The sequence below is a fragment of the Lissotriton helveticus genome, chromosome 1_1 (genome assembly GCF_964261635.1).
Source record: "Lissotriton helveticus chromosome 1_1, aLisHel1.1, whole genome shotgun sequence".
NCBI lineage: Eukaryota > Metazoa > Chordata > Amphibia > Caudata > Salamandridae > Lissotriton > Lissotriton helveticus.
Window position 1 is genome coordinate 932326543 of NC_136057.1, and position 26539 is coordinate 932353081.

Here is a 26539-nt window from a genome sequence, read left to right on the forward strand (position 1 = left end):
GTCACCACAGAAACATTTCTGTAGTGCAAGCCATTTCCTTAATGCAAAGACTTGTGAAAATCCCTTCAACTCCTCCACTGTTAAAAAACAAATGTTCTAGACCACATGGGTGATGTGAGCACAGGCCTCCCACACAGCTAATAAATACCTTAGGAGTGGGCGGAACTTGTGGTGTTTTATGCCGCAGAATTCCACATAGTTACCTAAAAACTCCACAAGATTCCACAGAGTTCTGCGAGTGGTGGAATTCTGGTCTATACTACCTGGGACCATTGACACTTGTGACTGTATGGAACCACTCTACTCCTGCATAAGAACATAGATACTGTGAAAGGCACAATGCAAAACGTAAGCTACAAAAACAATTATCTGTGAGCCTGGTCTCCTTGAATGGCGAGACATAAAGAAAAGAAAAGCATGTTTGTAGACGTCATGGAACTACTGGTGTTTGGAGCAAGTCTGTCATGTATAATGCTGGTCTGTCAAGGGACTCCTCAGCTATAAATATTGTTTTGAAAGGGCTCTCGGTTTTCTTTTTCCCTCAGTGTCCTTCAGATTCACATAAATTATTATGGACTCTGGTGTAATTTAATTCGGTTTTGGATAAAAGGATGAAGATCTCTGCTGGCCAGTGGTATCTCATTTAGAAATCTCATCTGTGTTCTAGAAAAAAGTGCCTAATTTAAATCTTTTCCTCTTTTGCATGAATGAGTAATTTCGATTTGAAAGTGGCTGGGTATAGTTGTCAACACCTATAAAGTCTTTTATTAAAAATAGTCACTTCAGCAGCAGAGAGGATCAGGAAAATAGTCGAATATTGAGGAATTTGAAATTTCTTTCTTCCTTTGCTTCACTTCATTATTTTAGTGGAAAAATGTAGCCAATGCTCTGCTGGTCTTAGGCCATATCATCTTTGGATGCATCGCCCCCTAGCGTGTTGGCGACAACAACTTAGCTTGTTTAGATGATTCATTTTCTTCATAGGTAATAGTGTTTATTAGAAGCGCTCTTAAAGTAAGTTATTTGTTTGTCAAAGTCCAGCAGCACACACTTGCCCTGAAAGAAATGGATTAGAGAAAGGGACAGGGGTCATGATACAGCTGGTAGCAAATTTAGAAAGGTAATCCTATAAATTAGAAAACAATAAAAAGCATCTTTGCATCATGCTTATGGGATTGGTCAGATTACTGTTGGACTGTTGTGAAGGACCCAGTGGGCTTGTGATAGAGACGTCCTGTTGTGGTTCAAGTGTGAACAGACAGACTAATAAAAGGCACTGGAGGCTACATTTTGATGAGGTTTGCCAAAATTCATAATACACAAGATATACCTTAGGATAGAAATGATTCCTTGCAAAAGATGCTGCCACAAATGTGAGCTATTTTATTCAAAAAGACCCATGACATTCACTTGATTGGTGGTGTGGCTGTGGATTTGATTGGGTGTACTTCCATAAGGGTAATCTTGAGAATGTTGGCCTTGTGTGTAATGGAATAGCAACTTGACAAAAATGTAATATTCTTTAGATGTTTTATTGTGAAGTCCTGAAATTATCAATTGTCATGGAGACAAAGGCTCCTTAATTACTGGATATTATTCTAGCTAAGTCTGCACAAGAATCTTTGTTATAATTATTTTTTGTTTGGGTAACCGGAGTGGAATGCACTACAGTGTTAGTCTCAGGTAAGAGCTTATATGGCTTTGTACTGCTGTGCTCCATACTAATCTTTTTATAATTCCCATGATTGTTTCTTTGTGCCGGTGAGAGGAAGGCAGTGTTTCTTCGGCTACAAATTGAACTGATGATAGAATAAGATTGTGCCACGTACCAAATCCACTATTGTCTCCTCTGTAACTTTTTCTCCTTCACATGATTTTTCAAGAACCTTTAATCTTTGGCCATCAGCATAAACCAAGGCTTGGAAAACATAGTACAAAACAGCATATGGAAGATCACTGATAAAGCATACATCAAATTTGTGCTGCGGTCCTAACTAGAACTGTGTTTATGTGGCAAAGCTCCAAAATTCAAGTTGTTGATAGGTTCAATTAGTATTTAGAATGCCTCAAATGCTTATCCTGAAATTTCTGCTAAGTGAACTTGAAGCAAGGATAAAACATTTATTTGGGGAGTAAAGGACAGAGTGCCACCTTAAAAATGTTGTATGGCTACCACATCTATCCTGGAGTATTTCTCAATCAATGCCCAGTCATTGAGTTTGGCCTCGGTGCTCTGGGTGGTTTTCAAGGATTTTATTTGTGGAGGCTGTGAATACAGCAGATTGGAGTTTTAGGAGCACTATGAACAAAGTTGACCCAATTGTAAGGTGATATTCACACACTTGAACAAGCCTTCCTTCAGTCTGGGGATGCAGATGTACTTCCTTTCTTTAGATATAAACTGGTTCACTATAAGGATGCAGCAACTAGGGAAACCCACTGCCTTGGAAACAAGGCAACGGCAAAGTGTCATGGGGAAGTCTACAGAGTCGAGCAAACTCTCACCAGGCTTTTTTGTATACCATGGACCAGTAATTATGTTATAGAACTAACAGCCAACAGAATATCTACACCGATCCCAACGCCATCATACATGCTATGACTATTTTCTACACAGACTTCTACTGCTCTATGGTTGTGCATAACTCCTTGCACTTAAGCAAGTTCTTTACTAAGTCCAAATCCTCTGGCTGAAAGACACCCATCGGCAACATCTCAATCTGCCTGTCACTGCTGAAGATATGATGCAGGTCATTCACAGTATGCCTGGGATAAAGTGGCTGGTCTCGTCCGCCTGACCACATCCTTTTATAACTAACCAGCTTACCTGTCGCGCGTTGCTGCGATCTCCGAAGAAGGGAAATTCAAGGAAACTCGTTATGATAGCATTCAATTTACATTGTGTCATTTTTATTGAAACATATTCATTTTAATATGGAAAACATTTCAAAGTGTCGTTTTAATTCTATTTATTTATTCGAGTGCTTGTTGATACACGATTTTCTGGGGCTGATATTTAAAAAAAATGTATGGCAGAAACCTTTGCGGGAGTGTACTCAACAGCTTCCCAAAGTTTCCTGGCGATCGGATGAATGCTGTTTTAATTCTATTTATTTATTTGAGTGCTTGTGGATACACAATTTTTTGCTTTTCTATCTTGTGCGTACATCAGTATTCGAAAGATTATGAGGACCCTGGAGGCGCCGATATTTAAAAAAATGTTATGCCAGAAACCTTCGCGGGAGTGTACTCAACAATTTCCCAAAGTTTCCTGACGATCGGATGAATGCTGTTTTAATTCTATTTATTTATTCGAGTGCTTGTGGATACACGATTTTTTATTTTTCCGTCTTGTGCGTACATCATTATTCGAAAGATTATGAGGGCCCAGGGGGGGGCCGATATTTAAGAAATGTTTATGGCAGAAACCTTCGCGGGAGTGTACTCAACAACTTCCCAAATTTTCATGGCGAATGGATGAATGGTGTTTTAATTCTATTTATTTATTCGAGTGCTTGTGGATACACGATTTGTTGTTTTTACATCTGGTGCGTACATCAGTATTCGAAACATTATGAGGGCCCTGGGGGGGCGATATTTAAAAAAATGTTATGCCAGAAACCTTCGAGGGAGAGTACTCAACAACTTCCCAAAGTTTCATGGCGATCGGATGAATGGTGTAGTAATGCATAAAAGACAGACAGACATACATTCGTTTTTATTATATATATAGACATGCTTCGATTCCTGCCCCTCACTTGCTGGCAGTCTACGAAGAAGCTCTTGAAATTGGTGAGCTGCTACCCTCCTTGTGCCGAGCAATAATTGTCACCATACTGAATCCCAATAAATGACCACAGGGCTGTGATTCTATCGCCCGCTCTCAATGATCACTATTCATAATTAAATCCTTGCAAAATTAATTGCGACTCACATACTGCCACTCCTACCGGATAATGTTAGACTTTACGAATCCATATTTATTCCCAGGTGTAGTACAGCTCGCAATTTGCATACGATGTTTACACTCATTCATGCTATAGATCTCCAGCTTAGTGCTGCTGCTATCCTACTTCACGCCACTAAGACCTTTGATTCTTTAGAGTGGCCTTATTTGTTCCAATTGCTGACTCCTATTGGGTTCAGCGCCCATGGCTGGATATAAATTTCTATACATGCTCCTCAGTCCTAGGTGACGTATCAATGCCCCCTATCGCCCATTCTGTTTGCTATTGTGATGGAAGCCCATTTGCAGCAGCATAACTCACATAGAGGCCTTGCCTTTACAGCCAGAAGAATTCTTGTCTCCATGTAGGCAGATGATGATACGCTCTATATCTGTGATCCTCTGACCAACATCTCATTGGCTTTGGAGGCCTTCTGGGTATTTTTATTAACTGGTCTAAATCTGTAATCGTCATGCTCACTCTCGCAACACAATATTCCGATTCCTCTCATGATGAAAATCCTTAGATGACGCAGGACTAATCTCATAGCTCTGGCCTGGGCTGGTAGGCAGCTGAGAGTCAAATGGGAACTCTGATCCTTCCCTTTGGACAGGGCGGTCTCTGTGCCCCTGATATTGACCTGTACTATGATTTGCGCAGGAGCAGTTTGCACACTCCTGTCTGTATCCTTCCCCCCCATAACAGCCACGCACAGCTGTTGACTCTGATAGTGCAGCCTCTTGCCCGCTGAGTACCGTTCTTTGCTTAGCAGCCCAGCGGCCTCATGCAGTGATAGATACTGTGGCCTGCATGGACGCAGCTGCACTTGTGCGCACGACTTGATGTTCTGTATTCACCAAACACACCGCTCCCTGGACACCCTTTGCTCCCCGCTGTGACTGACAAGGGGATCTGCCATCCATTCAAACAACTGCAGCTCCACACATTTGGCGACCTCTATCCAGAAGGGTAATTCCTGACGGTATAGCATATATTCACAGGCCTGCACCACACACTGCTAGATGTTTTTACAAATTATAGACTCCAATCTGCCCTTTGATTTCTTCACAACACCTTCCCAAAGGCCACCCTATGCATTGGAAACAATGCTAGCCAACCCACCCCACATTATATGAATAACTCGCCTATGAGCCACAATGCAGGAAAAGTCTCCAATACTTGCCCTAAAGGCTCATTTTGCTTGGGTGACAGACTGAGACCCTCCTCCCACTCTGAGCAATGGACCTAATCTATTGCTCTGTCTCTGTGACAAATCTGTTGCACTGTCGCCGAACTAAAGCCTCCACCTTCTGCTCATTAAATTCATTCACAGAATGTATTGTACACCTTTTCAGTTATATAAAATTGGGTTCTCAGAGGTCAAGCAATGTCATTGGTGTGCGGCTGACACGGCCACCTTCATACACCTCGTATGGGACTGTCATGCAGTTGCCCAATGCTCCTGATATATTTAATACTATTTCCATGATCACTGACCACTGTCCTTAGAGATCCCTTCTAGTGTGCTTTTGGGATGTGTGAAAGTCATTCCACCCAGAATTCGACTCCTGAGTTCAATGCTACTGCTCCTGGCCAAGACCAGAGCTGCCAGTCATGGAGGTCGATGCCCCACAACCTGCCTTAAGTGCTGGCTACATGACTAGGCATAGTGTTAGGAATGGTTTGAGGCATACTGGAAGATGATGCTCATGCCCCAAGGATATCTTATCCCACTGATCACTTATCTTTCTTTTAAAATGGAAGTCGAGACTGATTCGGATTATCCCAGTCTCTGAATGTGAGCTGAAAATCCTGAACTCCAGTGTTGTCATGTCTGCAATAGCCTGCACCATGCTGTGTACACAGGGGGAGCTCTCTGCTCACATACATTTACAGATGTCTCATGCCAATTCATATTTACGGCAACTCCACGTACCATTGTCAATGTGCTCTAATGTATAGTAAGCAACCTCTTATGCTACTGATCACTTCGCTATTGGAGAAGTGTAATCTTGATCCCTTCACAGATATTGTAGGAGTTCATCATATTCATGCATAGTCAGTACTCGAATAAATTCTGTGTAATTAACGTTACTAAAGGGAATGGAGAATTGCATATTTGAAGTATTTCACATGACACATTTGTGTATAGAATGTGATTAATAAGGGTTTATGTGATATTTATATATTAATGTGATAGGATAAGTTAACATACATGTGCCCCATTGTGAGGTTATTAAATTTGAATATGTGTAAACTAAGATTTTAAAATGTATACGTGTAAAGAGAATTTATTTCATGCAGGTGCATTTAGAATGACCTCTTCATAACTCTGTACAATTTATACTTGTATTAAGGGGCTGCATTTATTGTGTGTGTAGAAATGTGCACATAGTTTGTAACTGTGTGCACTACTAAAGCTGTCCAGAGTGGGCTTCGAGAAACCATTTGGTCCAGGCTCATGTTTAGAGTCTAAAATGTAATTCATACTTAATCTTCAGCCAACTGTGTGTACTTGTGTGTTGCTTCCACTGCAAGTTTGGAAAGAGAAAGTCTCATTAGTTAGCATAGAAGGGTTTTGTTTTCTTTAGTTAGCAAGGTATGAGAAGATGAAGTTGGCAAGGAAAAGCGCTGTAACGAGCAAGAAGGTGAGTTCTCATGGGAGAGGAGAGGAATGACCAAGGACAAGCGAAGTTGCTACTTATCAATGTGGGAAAGTTGGTGAAACTATCCAGTTATACTCGAGCTATAGAAATTTACCGGCAAAGATCACGTGGAATTGTCTACTGTGACTGCAATTGATATTGTATGCTTAACAAAGTGAGGGACAGGAGAGTCATCTTAGGTTTTCACAGGTAGCAGACCAATGCTTCTGCTGCTTTATGCTTCTTTCCGGTCCAGGGGAGACCTGGCATGGCAGTTCGGGCTGGACTGTTCCCATGAGGAACAGGGTCAAGACCGGCTGGGTCTTCACTGGGGTGGCGAAGTGATCTAAAGAACGATGATGGATTCAACTCCGATCTAATAGCGACTGGGGGTGAGTGTCTGAAAAGTTTCAGCACTCTGTCCATCATCTCCTTGTGGTTGCTTTATGCTTCTTGACCCATGGTTGGAGTGTTTTCTACGAAAAACCCTGACACCTTCCTGATTTCACCCTTATTGAATGCTTCTTAGCTTAGGGTTGCCCCTTTTTAGGTAGTGCAGGGAGAGATAACTTGGTCATGCTTACTTTGGAGAATCATCAATGAAATTTAATACTCCATTATTTTTCTTGATCGTCTGCATCATCATCATCGAGCTAGTTGTCTGCTTTGCATTATATAGGGTAAATTCCTTCAGGAGATTTGGTCTTATCTTAGTCTTTCTGTACTTTTATATTATTTTGTTGAGATTGTTCTACATTGATTTGTTTCTAAAGTTATAATTATACCCTACTCAACTCAGATTAAGATGTTGAGTGAATTACTGTGTGGCCACATTGGTTGCACTAAAATGGGATGCTAACAAGTAATCGTTTTCTCCTTCTACCTCTCGAGCTGCTAAAAAGATCGCCCCTCTGAAGATAAATGTTTGACTGGGCCCAAGCTCCAACAGCTTGCACTCTGTTGTGGTGTTATTGAATTCAAATGTGCTGATTCGGAAAGCCATTTCCCCTTCCCCGATTGTCATGTTCACCTGTAGTGATACACCAATAAAAAATTTTTTAAAAAAGTTTACTCTGTTCCTTTTATGATTTTTAGTATTTACTGGGAATTGGTACAATTTTGTTGTGAGAAATGGCTGTGAAGTCTTGTGTGGTCTGTGTAACTGAAAGAAGCCTGCAGTCAATGTAAAAATTTTTTAAAGAACAGTGGTAGAACTAACTTTAAACATATTGGTAGGTATATAAATCACAAGACTGAAAAACAAACAATCTAGGCATCTCGTTTGTTATGTATACAGATATTTAAATTAGCAGAGTGTTACTGGTAGCAAACAGAAGACCGTGGGAATGAGATGTATACATATATAGGAGCAAACCTTACTGTGATATAGCGTTAGGATTCTCTAAAGTGTGTGTGAACTATGTTGTAAGTTTTTTAGTGCCTTTGAATTGCTGAGGAATCTAACTCCGCTGCAGTGGGGCTGAAGCAATGTGTCTGCACTCAAAGACTCAAATGCTGTCTGCATAGCCCCAAACAGAGTAAAGCCCTTTGCAGCCCACCCTTCACCAGAATCGCCATGGAAAATTAGGAGGTCTTGTGTGTGTGGTTGAAGGGAAAACCCTCAAACTCAAGGGAGTTTCCAAGACAAGATGGCAAGCCCTGGCTTTTCCCTGGATAGCCCTAACCAACTCTCCTTTTGTGAAGCTTCTCCTGTGTTTCACCCTTGTAGGGCTGTTTCTGAGGGTGTCTTTCTCCTGGCTCGTAGATGACATTCGTGGAGTGTGAGAGGCATTTGTTTTCACCACAAGGCTGATGCAGTGAAAGACCTGTAGGTTTTGATCAATCATACAGAGCTACCTCTGTAAACAGCAAACATCTGGTCAGCCTTAGTGCTGTGAACAGTCCTGCTGTCACACTTCTCCTATATATTTTTAGTCTTCTACTCCTGTTAGATGGGGGAAATGCCACTAATTTCTGAGGAGCAAATCCTCTATTTTATGTGCACGTACACCTAATAATAGATTAAGTCCATTTTAAACTTAATTTTAAGATGGGCTCTTCTGTGTCTCTTACTTAAACAAGTTATGCTCTCATGCAATTTTGGGTTGGAGTGTCATGAACTGAAGTAGAGCAGTTTTGTTCCCTCGACCTGCACACGAGCAGGATTCATTTAGGTAAGAAATGTGCAGAGCAGCACACCTTAACCTCTAGTGATGAATGTCACCAGTATGACATAACTTAAATATTCTGGTGTACATTTTCAGAATGTAAGAGCTGTGGTTCTGAAAATCTGGATTCATATAATAGTTCTGGACTCAAGAATTAAAACTTCGTCGAAACATGACGAATTTGGTATCAAAAGACCGAGAATGACGAGTACATCATGTACATGTATTTTCAGCATATTCGAGTGACGATTTCACCTCGAAATCGTCATTTACATTCTAAACCCTTGGCTCCCATTTATATGTTGCCCTTTACATAGGCCTTAATCCAGTTGAATTTGATTCTACAAGGACACATACTCCTTAATCGACTTTTCCCTGACCTCAGTACAAGTTGGAACCATTGCCCCAGGCCGAACTCGTTAGGTCAGTTCCCTCCCAGTGGCCGAGCAAGATAGCATCTAGGCTCAACCAGCCATAAAACCATTTCAGCGCGCACACCTGCCATATCTCGCTCACATCTATCTACGCTCTTTTGCTTCACTTACTTTATGGTGGGGAGGTGCCCGTTTTTATTAGGGGTCCAGTGATATCTGATGAAATGTTGGGCCTTGCCAAATGATTTGTTGTAGACAGCACGAAGTGAAATATGGACATGTCATCATGACTCTGCTTTTTCTTTGTACTGGAAACATGTTAACAATTTACTTTACAACCAAGAATGTTTTGCCCGAGGCCCAGAATTGTGTATAAGAAGAGAAGCCTGACTTTGTAAAAGTGTGCAGTCTCCTGAGAACATACCCGTATTGTACTTCTAGGACACTTGTTACCTTGGTTGCAGCCAATAAACTAATCTTTGACTTCACCTAGAAGACTCCGAGTTTCTGTAGGTCTGGATCAGGAAGAACCCGAGGTCTCTGGGTGTTGATTCCCTGGCACCGCTGGGTTACCGGTTCTGTGCCGGTTCTTAAAAACCCAGTACCTCAGTTGGCGCCCAACGTTTGGGGCGATTCCAGTGGTACCAGTCAGCCTGAAGATCGTGAGGAGCTTCGTGTGGAAATTCCGGAGGACGGCCAACCACCTCATCGACCCCTGCATGTCGACGTGGTCCGAAGGTCTTTGCTGCGAGGTTCCCCGCTTCCCGACGGCTACAAGGACTGCTGCCCTGGCTATCGCCCTGATTTGGACCCTTGAAGTTTTTGGTATAGCGAAACACTGAGACGAGTCTTCTGGTGACGTCATCGATATTTCAGTTAAGTATAAGTGGAGCGTCTCCCAGTCCTTAGTTGGACTTAGTTTTGGGTATCTTTTGGATACAAGGTTTTGTATTGGTACTTGCAAGCACCATAAGGACTCGTGTATTCACGAGAAATATCGTAATCGATAATCCTTTGAAGTTTGGAACTAGACTAGAGAGCGAAGATGCCTAGTCTTAGACTTGGGAATTTGTTTGGTCTTGGTAGTAATAATAGGGACTCCCGATTGGAGGACTCATGTCCGGTTCCTCCAGTTGGACTCCGACTTACGAACTGTATGTAAAACATGGGGTAGGCCCCATCACCTACAACGAAGTATGGATTAAATACACTAGGAAAGATGGTGTTCTAAAATGGCCCCAATATGGTAGCTTTGATTCTGAAATCTTAGACAACCTTGAAGTTAAACTCTTTAAAAAGAAAGCCCGGCCGGCGATGTTTGACTCTTTCCGCTTATGGCGTAAAGAAGCCAAACAAAAAGAAATTAAATTAGCTAAGAAAAATAAGAGAGAAGGGGGACTTTCAGTAATGCAAGCTGCTGTGCAGTTTAAAGATAATGAAGAAGAGCAGATGAATGAGCAGTTGCACAGGCAATGTAAAATGGCAATAGATAAGTTTTATCCAGTTTTGCCGTCTCTTCAGCAAGAGGCAGCACAAGAGCGTGAAAAAGACCCATTAATGTCGCATTTGCTAAATTCACCACCCCCTATGCGCAGAATGCCACAGCACCCCCGCAACCTTTAGTTGCGCAAACTACGCCTCCTGCTCCTCAACAGCACCCACCAGCTGTTCTTCAGCTGGCTCCTACTTCTTCGGTGCAGCCTCCTCCAGGCCTACCGACCACTTCTGTTTCACGTGTGTTTTCTACGATTTTGCCTACTGTACTTTTTACGTCTCCTAATGCTCCCTCTACGATTCTGCCTAGTACCCCCTCTATTTTCCCCGATACCTCTTCTGCTATCTCTACCCCCGCCTTATCTCACCCCGTTTTTCCATCTGTTTGTCCTTCAGTTTCACCTTCCATTCGGCAGAAAATGGCCAGCACTGTTACTAATCTTCTTTTACCTCTTTTTCGGGTCGCCTACTACGACCCCTAACATGGGAAGAAGGCAGTTGCGAAGTCAACTACCTGATTACCAAGAGAGAGATTCTCTGAATGGTTTAGCTCGGAAATGGGTCATGGACACTGCAAAATATGATTTACAGTCTGTCATGGAAGTCTTCCATCAATGGGAAGCAGCGACACAGAGATATGTTTTCGAACAGATGTGTGTTTTTCTTGGCGAGGATTTAGAAGACAATGATCAGGAATGCATCCCACAAGAGATGTGTCGTGTACGGTTTAAGTTTGGAGAGGGTATGATTGTAGGTCCAGATGTGGAAAAAGCAGTTGAAATGTTGTTATCATATCGAAGTATAGGAAGCAGTTCTGGGTCACCATCTGAATCTAATACATCCAGTAGGAAAAAGGCGCGACAATACCCTATGAGAGAAGTTCCCCCGCAATGGAGGGAGGGTGACACGACTGCTGTCCCACCTATTCTGCCACACTTTCAGCGTGTATGGGTACATGTCCCATGGAAGCGAGCTGAAGTTTTAGCACTCAAACAAACGTTACCCGATCCGCGTAAAAATCCTGCAGGGTATTATAAAGAGTTGTCACAAACTGCTGGGTCATGTATAATGAATTTAGCCGATATCGATATGTTATTTGGAAATGTTGTTCCACAGCCTTTATGGGGTAAAATTCGTCATATAGATCATGACCAGGAATTAGGTGACACATGGGCTAATATTACTGCTGCAGATGCCCGACAAGTTGGTGGTGCCAAGCCTGAGCCTTTGATAGCAGAACTCCCTGGTAAAATAGTAGATTACATGAAAACGATAATGCCTGCAATACGCGTAAATTGGGATAAGTTGTCTGCATGCAAGCAAAAGAAAGAAGAAACTGTTTCAGATTTCTTCACCAGATTTGAAGAAACATTAATTGACCACAGCGGTCAAGATATGACCACAGAAGGTAGTCAGAGATTGTTTGTCGATAAATTCGTGCACAATCTGCTTCCAGAATTGTGTAAAAAATTGAAAGATTCAGAGAGTTCTTGGGCAGTCTCATCTTCGGCCCTGATATTGGCCACTGCGCAATGTTACGAAAATAGAGACAAAGATGAGAAAGATAAGGTAGAAAAGAAAACTAGAGAACTAAAAACGAAGGTTTTGCTACAGCAAGCCTATCCGCCACGTGGTGGTGGTAATCAGAATAATAATGGTCAGAATCACTACCAAAATACTTTTCAGCAGCCTCAACAGTATCAGAGAAACTCGCAAAGATTCGAGTATACTCAACCCTGTGTATTTGTAGGCCCCAACCAGTGTTTATATTGCAAACAAGAGGGTCATTACAAGTATAATTGTCCTGCCCTATCACAACGTGCAAATGGAGTTTCTGGTGTAAGAGGTCGTGGCAGTCAGCCAGCACCTAGAGGTAGAGGGCGTGGAAACGCCCCACAGGACGCACGTCCCCTTCCACCACAAAACTCTATGAACAGGTTTGATCAACAAAATAACGTATCTGACAGGACAGCTCAATACTATGTTGATGATTATTACACAGAAAATGAGCAGTGGGAGAATGATGATTGCTAGGACAGCCATAGACAAAGAGAGGGAGTTGTTTCAGTTCCAGTAGATCAGAGTGGACCTTACGTTGAGGTGATTACATCAGGTGTGTCAGAACCTTTTCTGTTGGATACTGGTGCTACAAAGAGTTCTATTATGCACTCCAAACTCCCTGGCGCACCTTTGTCTGGCGAAGTAAACGTTTCTGTAGGTTTTTCTGGCGCCCCAGTTAGAAATCCGATTTCTGACCCTTTATCTCTTTCTGTTGGTCCTTGTGAATTCGAAGCACCCCTTATTCTGACAACAGGTTGTGGTGAAAATTTGCTAGGATTAGATTTGCTAAAAAGATTGTATGCGACTTTGTACTGTTCTCCTTCAGGAGTGCAACTTACTATAGGTAAGAAAGTGGTTTCTCCCATGTATTTGTCAAGAGATGCACTTCCAGCAGAATTGTCACTTCTCCCAGATATTCTTTGGGCTACTGGTCCTAATGATGTAGGTCTTTTAGAAATTCCACCATATGTTGTAACATTGAAGTCGAATGTTAAAATGCCACGAATTCCTCAATACAAAATATCTAATGAGGGTGAAAAAGCTTTGCTAGCAATTGTTTACGAATTGATTGAAAAGGATGTGATTGAAGAAACACGAGGCAATGTTTGCAATAGTCCTGTTCTGCCTGTTTTAAAACGAACTGACCCTTCTCAGCCACCTGTGTACAGATTCGTGATTGATCTTCGAGAAGTAAATAAAATAGTCGTGCCACAATTCCCAGTTGTGCCCGACATTACCACATTATTGACTATGATTCCAGCTTCTGCTTCATGGTTTTCAGTGATTGACCTAAAGAATGCTTTCTTCAGCATCCCAATTGCTGAGGAGAGCAGGGATATTTTTTCCTTCAGTTTAGGAGGTCGAAGTTTCCGCTTTAAACGCGCTCCTCAAGGCTACTGTGAAAGCCCCTCAATATACAGTCAAGCTCTGAAAACACAGCTTGACACGATTGTTTTGCCAAAAGGTGCCACTCTTGTACAGTATGTGGACGATTTGCTCATTACTGCAGATACTGAGAACATTTGTAAAAAGGCCACATTGACATTATTGCGTCATCTGTGTGATCTGCATCACAAGGTGTCACTTTCCAAGCTTCAATATTGCCGACAAGAAGTGACCTACTTAGGTCACCTCTTATCGAAGGAGGGAAGGAAACTGACCCCAGAAAGAATTCAGGCAATAGCGAAATTGAGTGTGCCAAGAACACAGAGAGAAGTGCGTGCTTTCTTGGGCATTACATCGTACTGTAGACAGTGGATTCCAAATTTTTCGTTATTGGCCAAACCCTTGGTGGCATTAACGTGTAAAAATACACCCAATCCCATTCCTTGGTCTGAAGAGTGTCAGAAAAGTTTTCTCGAATTACGCACAGCATTATGTTCGGCTCCTGTGTTAGGTACCCCCAACTACAGTAAGCCTTTCACATTGTATGTCCACGAGAAGGAGGGCTGTGCATTGTCTGTGCTGACTCAGTTATTCGGAGATAGACAGCGGCCATGCGCCTATTTTTCATCCACTTTGGATCCGGTAGCACAAGCATTGCCGAGTTGCTTAAGGGCCACAGCAGCAGCAGCTGTTTCTATTTGACAGTCTGCAGGTCTAGTAATGAATAATACACTAATCGTGATGGTCCCGCATGCAGTAGACACATTGTTAAATAGGACCAAGACACAGCACTTAACTAGTGCTCGACTGTCCAGTTACGAATTGACGCTGCTAGCGAGCCATGTGCATATAAAAAGGTGCAGTACTTTGAATCTAGCCACGTTGTTACCAATTGCAGAGGAATCAGATGCTTTAGAACAGCACGATTGTTTCCTCACAACAGAGGAAGAGACAAAAGGGAGAGTGGATTTATTTGACACTCCTCTTGCTGAATGTGATGGTACATTATGGGTAGATGGTTCATGCTTTAAGCTCCCAAATGGTAACGTGACTGCAGCATATGCTGTCACAACTTTGCACACAGTCGTTGAAACTGCCCGAATACCACATGGTTCAGCTCAGGCCGCAGAATTAGTCGCACTTATGAGAGCATGTGTATTGTCTAGAGGAATGAGAGTGACTGTCTACACTGATAGTCAGTATGCGTTTGGAGTGGCTCACAGTTTTGGACGATTGTGGAGAGAACGTGGATTCCTGACTTCGCACGGAGCCAAGATTCAGCATGGTCAGTTGGTGAATGAGCTTCTTGAATCACTGACCTTGCCCCTGCAAATGGCGATTGTGAAATGTAGTGCTCACAAGAAGGTGACTGATGATGTTGGTCGTGGAAATGCATTTGCTGATGAGACCGCTAAGGAAACTGCAAAGAATGTGATAAGCCGAATGTATGTTGCAGGCCCTGAAAGATGGACTGGTGAGGTTGGAATATGTGAGGACACGATAGAGAGTGTGAAGTCCATCCAAGCTGAGACCACAGAGAAAGAGTTGAGCACGTGGAGAGAGAGTACAGGAAGAATGGATGCAAATGGTTGTTGGGTTGAATTGACAGAGCATCAGAGATGGTTGTTACCCGATGCATATGTGCTTGCAGTGGTTACAATGGCTCATGGAATGGCTCATATCAGCGTGAAAGGGATTTGCGAGTTGTTGGCCCCAGTATGGAAGAATGCAGGGATTCCCAAGTGTGCAGAGAATGTTGTCAAGAATTGCATGGTATGTCTGAAGCACAATCCTGGTAGGGGAACCCCAACTCCAGCTGGTCATTTTGCACCTCCTACGTATCCGTTCGAGGTTTTGCAGCTAGATTTCATACACATGGAGAGGTGCAACAACTTAAAATACGTGCTCGTGGTTGTTTGTGCTTTCTCAAGATGGGTAGAAGCCTATCCCCTAAAAGACAATACTGCCTTGTCCACAGCCAAAGCCCTTGTAAAAGAGTACTTCCCCAGGTTTGGAATGCCTAGAATGGTCTGGTCTGACAACGGAAGTGAATTTGTGGGTCGTGTGATGAAAAGAGTGTGTGAAGGGCTAGGCATTAGGCAGAAGTGCCACGCTGCAAATCACCCCCAATCAGCTGGATTAGTGGAATGTTACAATGGCACGCTTAAACTTAAATTGGCCAAAATCCAAGCGAGCACAGGTCTTAAATGGCCTGACGCTCTACCCTTAGCACTCCTATCCACCAGAATGACTGTGCATTCGCGAGTGAAACTCAGCCCTTACGAAATCGTCTTTGGCCGGCCAGCCAACATATGGGGAGTGCCTAGGCCCACGAAGTTCAGCGAGCTGCAACACCCTATTTTGCTTGATTACTTGTATGAATTGACGGCTAAATTGCGTGTTTTGCATCAACAGGTCCACAACACCCTGCCTCCGGTCTCTGAGACTCCGGGTCGTGCCATTGACCCCGGTTCCTGGGTTCTCGTCCGCAACTTTCAAAGAACAAGAAACGACCAGCCCAGGTGGACCGGGCCTCATCTCGTCCTTCTGTCTACAAGGTCAGCCGTTCGGGTGGAGGGGAAGGCCAACTGGGTCCACGGGATCCATTGTAAAAAAGTACCCTCCCCTCTGCCCTATGACCAGTAGATCCAGAAGGGTGTCACTGACTCAGAGCTCACGGCTGTGCCACGTATCATACCGGTCAGCGATGACCGTGTAAAAGAAACTAACCCTGAATGTGAAAGCGAGAACATTTTTCAAGAAACTGTGCCACCACCAGAACAATTGAACTCTTTGGAACCTGAACTCCTGTTTCAGGACCAGACAGTACCAGGGAAAAGACGTTACAATCTGAGACCGAGAAAAACGAACTGATAAGAGTGATTCCTTTTTATGATTTTGAGACCAAGACCTATGGACTAATAAATTCTATTTTTCTCCCAAATACTTTTTGTGCAGCTCTCCCATTTAGGAAACTTGCTTATTTTTGTTTTTTTGAACCGCCATCCGGGTTCTGCTGCTAGGGCCGCGATTGGTTAAAGTCTTCGGAAGTGCAGCCAACGACGTTAGGTCGGTGGTTCTGGTGGGTCCAAGGGAGTTGCCCTAGACTGACAGAAGCACTCCTTAGCAGAATCAACCTCCTCGTCACGGGCAGCACCTTAGAGAGGATGGAGTTTCCTGATGTGGAGAGACCTGCCGAACAAATGAACTTTAAGCAGAGACTATGTAACACGATGACAAAGAAACGTTTTATAATATTGTGTATTTTTATGTTATCCAGCGTAATGATTTTTTTGATAAGTTATGTTTTGTTCTCTTTCCATGTGACATTTGCACCCACTGCACCACCCATACCTCCTCCTACTGTTTCCTCTCATTCTTTCCACCCTCTACCTGACCACGAATCCAATAGAAGGTTAGAATTCATTAATAACTCCTTCGTTCAGTTATTACACCAACACCAACTTGTAATGAACACAACTAACTGTTGGGTGTGTGGTCTCATGCCTCACACAACGGATAAAGGTATCCCCTATTTGGTCCTGCCATTTAGTCACAATGGTTCAGTATGGGCATACAGGACAATGTTCATATATGCACGAGAAGTCCAACCCCTACGTTCTGTAAAAGACAACCTCAAGACTAGCGCCCTAGTCAAAGGTATAGTTGACATGATCAAGGAAGTGACTTCTTATGAAGATACTTCGGATGATGAGATACTTGCATATGTAGGTTGGAACGTGACCGGATATGGCACTACATTAAGTGAGAAACAGCAAGCCAAAAGATCGTCCCCTATCTGGATCGTACCACATCAAGGCCACCTGTGTCTGCAAGGTATTGGCAAGAATCCCAGAGCTCAGCTACGGAAGAGTATTTGTACAGAAACGTATGTTTTTGGATCTCAGACTTCCCCTGCATTTTTAGCCGCTAAGGGTACTTATTTCATCTGCCATGATAGAGCCTATACATGGTTGCCCCCTGACTTCTCGGGTTCATGTTTTGTTTCATTCCTGTTGCCTCCCACTTACACAGCAGCGGCGGATTACCACCGGACAAGGGTAGTTAGAGGTGTCTTGAGTAAAGAAGACACTGCAGGTCAAGAATTTGGGGACTTTGCAAAGGGTTTTCTGCCGTTCTGGGGATCCATGGCTAACAGTAGAAACATAAGGCAATTAACAAGGGTAGTTGAGTCCACCGTGACTGAAACTGCTGGTGCCCTTAGTAACCTGACTGCTGAGCTCCAGTCGGATCGACTTATGACCCTTCAGGACCGGGTCGCTTTGGATGTAATACTTGCGGACCGAGGTGGAGTATGCAAATTGATCCAGTCTAGTTGTTGCATTTTCATCCCAGATAATGCTCCAACCGTGTACAGGGCCATCTCCAAATTACATAAGATTTCTGAATCCATTCATGTGGATAAAGGAGATTGGTCGTTAATGGGATGGTTCTGGGAACTGATATCTGCCTGGGGATGGAAAATTCTGATGGTCATTGGGATGGTCTTAGCCATTCTTTTCCTGTTCTGTCTGTGCATACAGTGTGCTCCTGCAATATGTGGCCTCTGTGTTACATCATGTGTAAGGAAGCCTGTGTCAAGAGATGAACTAAGTACTAGAATGATGTTACAGCAACATCTCAATGACTTTAGGAATATAGATCTGGACTCAGACTAACATGAGGATAGATTAATTGCCTATGTAAGGGCAAAAGGAGGGTTTGTGGTTCTGAAAATCTGGATTCATATAATAGTTCTGGACTCAAGAATTAAAACTTCTTCGAAACATGACGAATTTGGTATCAAAAGACCGAGAATGACGAGTACATCATGTACATGTATTTTCAGCATATTCGAGTGACGATTTCACCTCGAAATCGTCATTTACATTCTAAACCCTTGGCTCCCATTTATATGTTGCCCTTTACATAGGCCTTAATCCAGTTGAATTTGATTCCACAAGGACACATACTCCTTAATCGACTTTTCCCTGACCTCAGTACAAGTTGGAACCATTGCCCCAGGCCGAACTAGTTAGGTCAGTTCCCTTCCAGTGGCCGAGCAAGATAGCATCTAGGCTCAACCAGCCATAAAACCATTTCAGCGCGCACACCTGCCATATCTCGCTCACATCTATCTACGCTCTTTTGCTTCACTTACTTTATGGTGGGGAGGTGCCCGTTTTTATTAGGGGTCCAGTGATATCTGATGAAATGTTGGGCCTTGCCAAATGATTTGTTGTAGACAGCACGAAGTGAAATATGGACATGTCATCATGACTCTGCTTTTTCTTTGTACTGGAAACATGTTAACAATTTACTTTACAACCAAGAATGTTTTGCCCGAGGCCCAGAATTGTGTATAAGAAGAGAAGCCTGACTTTGTAAAAGTGTGCAGACTCCTGAGAACATACCCGTATTGTACTTCTAGGACACTTGTTACCTTGGTTGCAGCCAATAAACTAATCTTTGACTTCACCTAGAAGACTCCGAGTTTCTGTAGGTCTGGATCAGGAAGAACCCGAGGTCTCTGGGTGTTGATTCCCTGGCACCGCTGGGTTACCGGTTCTGTGCCGGTTCTTAAAAACCCAGTACCTCAGAGCTAGGGGTGGGGTTTTTAGTGAGGACAGGAAGAAGTGGTGCTCAGACTGGTATGCGTTCTGGTCTTGAGGATCCGAGTAAATAGGGTGCTGCCAGGTTGGGGGATTTACCCGATAACCCCCGGATGATCCACACTGGAAAATAAGCACTGTCCTGGGCACACGTGGTGAAGGTATTACAAAGTTAGTTCAAATGTTTTCTCAGTTCTGACAAAGCGGCGGTCGACAACCGTGTAGGTTTAGAAAAAAAGTTTTTTATATCACAAAGCAACGACTGTATTGAACCAAACAACCAGCCCACACGTGTTTCGTCACAAGGAGTTATTCTGTGTCTCTTCAGGGCTGTTCCGATTAGGAAGAGGTAGGAGAGCAGGCCCCAAGTGACCAGTGATAATTCCAACCCGGTCTGGGGTATGCAACGTCCTCGAGAATAAAGGACGTAAGAGGTGGTGTTGCGTCAGCGTGAAATATGAATGGGCCTGTGTCAATGAATAGAGGTGGTTTGATCAAGGGGGCCCCAGGATTATATCCGTGGGCTGCGGTATCGGCAAGGGTCGCCAAAGCGGATGTGCAATGGCGGCCGATGGGTGAGTAGCGGCCAAGGGTGAGCGGGTGGGCGTCCAGTGTCAGCAAGTGTAATGGGATGAAAACGCCAGGATAAGGAGGGTATGTGGCAAGCCGGGGAGTATATTGACTTGGGTGAACGGGGAACTCCCTATAGTACTTTGAGGTCTAGAGGAGGGAGTAACAGTCTGCAACAAGAAAAGGGAGGGGACCTCTATACTGACCTATATTCCTTTACGTCTGAGCATTAAAGTCTCTACAAAATTACATATAGGATGCTACATAAAATATGAAGTAATTCATTTAGACATAGAATTTGTATTTGATTTCTTTCATTTATTTTACATCTTTTTCATAACAGTTTATTTTTCTTATTTTCTGGTGATCATTTTATCTAAATTACAAAACAGTGACATGGTAACAAATGTACATATAATTTTAAATAATGCAAGATTGAATCATGTCTTAGCAGAAACCCCTAAACAGTACATATAAAATGACTTACACTCATACCATCATTCATACATACTCAAACTTTCATACTAATTGTCCTAACATTGCTAACAACAACACACAACAATGAAAAAAGTGAAAAACATGTATAGTGTCCTCCAATAGACTCCTCAGAATGTGGCTAGAACCCGTTGTATTGAGTATTCCTTTTTGTTTTGAGGGTTAGCAGTCTTTAGTACTCATTTCCTTTCTTTCTTCGTATTTTTGATTTTAATTTAATGTGAGGGTCTCTGATGCGTACGGCCTACGTACGTTTCGGTAATGTCATTGATTTGCTTCACCTTCTTCAGGGCCAACATGAAACTGGACAACAGACAAGTGCATACATACAGTTAAAACCAGGGGGTTCTCATTATCTGCAATAGGAACATATGTACCATGATTAAATTATGAGCATCCATGATTCAAAACGAAGTTTTGGATGATTAAAAATGAACATTGTTATGCTATGGGCTAACCCGTGCTGTGGTCAAAGTTAAAGAAAAAGAAGAAACAGAAAAGTCGGGTGTAGTCAGTGAGCTAGGTAGGTTGGTACCTTAATTCCCAAGCTGAAAAACTGGCTTGTGAGAGTATAGTAAAGACTTGTGAATCCCCCAAAAAATTAGGTAGATTTAATACAGACAGGGTAAATAGGATGATTACTGGCCAGCGGATGTGTGTATACATGCATTACATGCTAGTGCCATCTCTAAATGAGTTGAAGGGAAATAATTTCACCTGTATCTATGATGACACTATTTTAGCTACTTTTAGCGATATAGACTTTGTGGACAGTCTTATTTTGACTCTCTGTGTGGATAAATTCCTGTAGGACAAATGCAAAATAGAGCCTTATGAATTTCTATGCCAATTATTTAAATAGGTGTTTTATATAAGTCTGTTTGAAAATTGCATATTACCGCAGAGTTATGGTTCCACAGAGTGCATCTGTGGTTTGGATTAGAGGCTGTGATGTGATTTCTCTGGCTCGAACTGGTCGGTAGTTATTACTTTGGGACCTGAAACGAGACAACGAGGGTCCAGGGTCTATTACAGGTGCTAGAGTTTATTCATAATTTAAAAATGTGGCAAGTTCGAGAAATGCCTAGGCATCTGACCAATCAGGTATGTATGTCTTTATTGTAAAGATAACGTACATAATACAGTGCCTTCTGTACTTATGTTTTGGAGTTAGTGATATGTAGGGCTGACTAAGTTTTAGCGGAACTCTATATCTTATTATTAGCCCCTTCTGAGGTGCGTCTTGCTATCCATATTGTCTGCAAGAACGCATGGTATGCGGGGTGAGGTCTGATCTTGTTAGAGATCTATTGCTGCAGTAACTCTGTGTGTCATGCCTCTCTATATAGAGTATATGATTATGCTTGTATGACTGACTATATGATTATTTAACTCCCATTTTTCATTTGTCAGCGGACTCGATAATTCTCGCTTCGGTGCTTACTCTAATCAGGGGTTACACTCGGCAACTCTGGGCATTAGCTTGCCTAATCTCCACAACGGCCCCACCAATTCCGGGGATGCCTGGCTCCACCTTGGGGACTCCCAGCAAGGGACCATCCCACAGGGAAAGCCAGGACGGGTTCCCCAGAGTTATACAGCGCCGGGACGCCCCGTTGCTGGGGCAGCTGTGCGCTTTACAAGTATACTACATTTACATTTACATTTACATTTCTTGTCACTGAGGTATGGCTCTAACTGCCATTTGCAGGGATGTTATCTATTCGCTTTTATGTTTAAACGCTGTCTGGTAATCGTAGCATTTGTGTTTTCTGTCTTACCCAAAAATAGGGCTCTCGCTATCTGTGTGAGAGTGCTTGCTTAAAACGGTTATATCAAAATCTAGTTGTTTGCTAGTGTGCGGTCCGCTATGTTTGTCAAATATACACTGGGAATGGTTGCTACCCCCAATGATGAACGGGGAACTACGGGAGAGTTACACCCATAACGAAAGCATGCTGCGGAGGAAACGCATACCTGTGCGTAGAGATTTCAATCGTATCCACGGGCGCCTTCGGCCGATGTCACTGCCACTGACATCCGGCCGTAGTACGTGTGTTGTTTATATAGCGCTCTCTATGGGGAATTAGTAACAGCTGCGGCGAATACCATAGGGGAGTTCAGTCTATCCTTTACATAGTGATGGAAAAGGGACTCAACTTTTAGAACACTATGAGTGCGGTAGTAGGCACAAAGAAAGGACTGGTCTGTAATTAATATAAAGGTACTGCAAGATGGCGCTCTCTGCTCGTAGTGACAGATCAGCTCTAATTATCTGTTCTGTTTTGGGTACTGTGTTAAAACCTATTTTTTGAGTATATATCGTTGTGTGTTTATATAGTTTTAGATTCCACTTTATTATCTGATTAGTAAAAGTATCAACAGGAAGTTCTATAGTTTTTTCCTAAGGGGAGACCTGCAGCCCTGGCTCTCTGTAAGAAGGGGTAAGAGATATACTTCACTGAGTGTTATGCATTACTAGGTGATATGTAATGCATGTTGTCAATTAATTGTGCTTTATGACTCCTAATATTAGTGTTGCATAAGATGAGACTAGGTAGGGTTTTCATGATGGGTTGGAAATAACACTCATTTCCTAAGAGATGTAACAGGTTACTTTGTCCGTTTAAAGCAGTGCCAGCATAGCTGGTCTTATTGATATAGATATTCTTATTATAGGTGTTGTTCTATATCTATATACTTTAAATGAGATGGTAATCTCAGTGTGTAGACACTGACTGTGGAACTTGATATGGAGTTGGTCTAAAAGTATTAAAGCTATTCAGTGATGATCCAACAGATTTCTTCGTTGTGACCATGTCGTACTGTATCCAGATGGTATATCCAGAAGGTTTCTTGTTGTTTCCTGAGTTTTGTCATGTCCTTGCCTGGAGCGTGCTGTATTCGTTCAAGAATAAGCCAGCGCATATCTTTTTCTGAATGATCATATTGGATATAATGCGCTACCATGGGTGCATTGGTTTTCCTAGTTCTGACTGCTGATTTATGTTCCGAGAGTCTCACTCGAAATTCTCTGGCTGTTTCCCCAATGTAACCTAAGCCACAGGGACATAAGATGAAGTAGATTACATTGGAGGTTTTGCAATTTGTCATGTCTTTAAAATGGCCAGTTTTGTTTCTGTAGGACCATGCATTTGTCCTACAGGAATTTATCCACACAGAGAGTCAAAATAAGACTGTCCACAAAGTCTATATCGCTAAAAGTGGCTAAAATAGTGTCATCATAGATACAGGTGAAATTATTTCCCTTCAACTCATTTAGAGATGGCACTAGCATGTAATGCATGTATACACACATCCGCTGGCCAGTAATCATCCTATTTACCCTGTCTGTATTAAATCTACCTATTTTTTTGGGGGATTCACAAGTCTTTACTATACTCTCACAAGCCGGTTTTTCAGCTTGGGAATTAAGGTACCAACCTACCTAGCTCACTGACTACACCCGACTTTTCTGTTTCTTCTTTTTCTTTAATTTTGACCACAGCACGGGTTAGCCAATAGCATAACAATGTTCATTTTTAATCATCCAAAACTTCGTTTTGAATCATTGATGCTCATAATTTAATCATGGTACATATGTTCCTATTGCAGATAATGAGAACCCCCTGGTTTTAACTGTATGTATGCACTTGTCTGTTGTCCAGTCTCATGTTGGCCCTGAAGAAGGTGAAGCAAATCAATGACATCACCGAAACGTACGTAGGCCGTACGCATCAGAGACCCTCACATTAAATTAAAATCAAAAATACGAAGAAAGAAAGGAAATGAGTACTAAAGACTGCTAACCCTCCAAAACAAAAAGGAATACTCAATACAACGGGTTCTAGCCACATTCTGAGGAGTCTATTGGAGGACACTATACATGTTTTTCACTTTTTTCATTGTTGTGTGTTGTTGTTAGCAATGTTAGGACAATTAGTATGAAAGTTTGAGTATGTATGAATGATGGTATGAGTGTAAGTAATTTTATATGTACTGTTTAGGGGTTTCTGCTAAGACATGATTCAATCTTGCATTATTTAAAATTATATGTACATTTGTTACCATGTCACTGTTTTGTAATTTAGATAAAATGATCACCAGAAAATAAGAAAAATAAACTGTTATGAAAAAGATGTAAAATAAATGAAAGAAATCAAATACAAATTATATGTCTAAATGAATTACTTCATATTTTATGTAGCATCCTATATGTAATTTTGTAGAGACTTTAATGCTCAGACGTAAAGGAATATAGGTCAGTATAGAGGTCCCCTCCATTTTCCAAGCCAGGGAGTATAAGCAGGTCTAGCGGTCCGAATATGGACGCGTGGTGCGGCGGGTTCGCCTGACGTATTGGTTGAGGTGCGGTGCGGCAACACTGCATCTGTGGAAGGACTGGTGCGGCATTTTCAGAATGTTAAGGACTGCATGCCTAAACTTTTGTGATTACATAATCAGCGGTGTGGTCCAGATTGCAGGAGTAAGCAACGATAATGTTATATTATCCCTATCCGTGAAATTAAAGTGAATGATCCAATTTATCTATTAAAGTACAATGAACGTGATACAGTGTGTGGACAACGAAAAAAAGAAGTTTATTTTATTTATATTCGCATAATTGGTCAAATTTTTATAAGAGTATTGGAATTTGAAATAGTACATGACAGAAAATATTGAAAGGTAATAAAAATATTAATCAACATTCATCAGAAGGTCCATGACAATCGTGTAATTAACCAATGTAGAGTGGATGACCATTCCAAACAGGACAAGTAAATCTACATTTGGTAAGAGATTATAGTCAAAAGGAAATGTCCCCCACATACATTAGTCTGGGTAGATAGATGTTGTATCTACAGGGGTCCCAGAGCCTACTATCCTACGAGGACATCCCCATGCCTTTTAGATCAGCATCTCAGGAAAGTTGACTTTGTATCCGCACAGAAGGGAAAATGTGGAGGTACTTGAATGGACCAAGGCGGAATCCGGCATACATGGCATCTTTCGGCAGGGACATGAGGGAGTCCTGTCAGTCTGAAGACTGCTCGCCCATGTCACCCTCACATGCCTCTTGCTGAGATGAAAGCTAGTCAAGGGGCTGAATAATCAGGGACTTTGTGAACTCTCATCAATCACGACCTTTACTTCCAGTGGGTTCAAATCTTCAATGTCCCATGCCTTATCAAGTAGAGAATAATGGCATGGCATAATTGGAGATGAAGGAATAACTTTGCTTCATGAAGATTAAATTAATTGACCACATTTGATGTGGTTAAATGCTATTTGACCCTAAGTAACATGGAAGGGATTGCTACCTGTTTGTGGTGTCTACTATACATAGCGGACTGTACTCCTAGATCTAACAGTCAGATTGAATACAATGTGAATGGACTTTATTTGCTCATAACTGAAAACCTGTATTTCTGTTTCTCTTACAGGTTGGGCTGAAATAAAGATCTCCATTTTGATGCACATTTCCAAGTTCGTAAAGTCAGTCACTAAGCACATAGAAAGTTTCTAATTATTTGTGTTACTTTCTTATGTAAATTTAATTTGTTTTTTGGACCTGTCGAATTGTTTGATACAAATACACCATGTTTTTGCACATGATATAGAAATGAGCACATTATTAAATGTAGTAGGATCTAAATATGAACATTTCACAGTCTCTTTGTACGGGCTATCAGAACTATGCAGCATCCTGAATCTTCAAAACATATCGGGAGACAAAACGGAGAGTAACTGCGTGCTGATTTTTTTCACACGTTTTTTTTGGGGGGATGCACGGTGTTTGTTGTAAATTATAAAATGTGAGTTTTCTCACAGCAATTTGCAACTTACATTTTTAGCTGAAATGTTTTATCTTAATGTTTTATATAAGATCTGATTTACTTTGTGCAGTTTGATAACAACTATATTTTGCTAGAACGTGGGAATAATATTGGTAGTGTTCTTGCTTGGTTTTTGTATTGACTGGGAATAAGTCATTTGAGAAGTTGTGACACAAAAAATGCTTAAGCAATGCCATTTCTGCGGATTTTAACGCTAGGCTCGTTGCCTGCAGTATGTTTTTAGCATAGAATGAAAAATATAGTACATAATAAATGAATAACTGTACTTCCTGGGTTTCTCATCATTACAACCTGTCAATTAGGTTATACTATAGAACAGACTGCAAGACAGGATATTGGTAGAAAGACTAGGGTTGTGAGAGAGCGCAAACACACACAGGTAATAAAGAGGGTACAGAGCATAGGGCTCTGGGTGTTATGTTGTTATATT

At 42.0% G+C, this 26539-nt stretch overlaps 1 protein-coding gene across 1 annotated transcript in view; it reads left to right on the forward strand.

The window, feature by feature from the left end:
* USP6NL (USP6 N-terminal like) overlaps window positions 1–25908 on the forward strand; it is a 1161829-nt gene extending 1135921 nt beyond the window's left edge. The window contains exon 15 of the mRNA XM_078676738.1: window positions 25696–25908. Coding sequence (XP_078532864.1) covers window positions 25696–25778 — 83 coding nt within the window. The 3' untranslated portion in view covers window positions 25779–25908. The remainder of the gene's footprint in view (window positions 1–25695) is intronic.
* The last annotated feature ends 631 nt before the right edge of the window (window positions 25909–26539 follow it).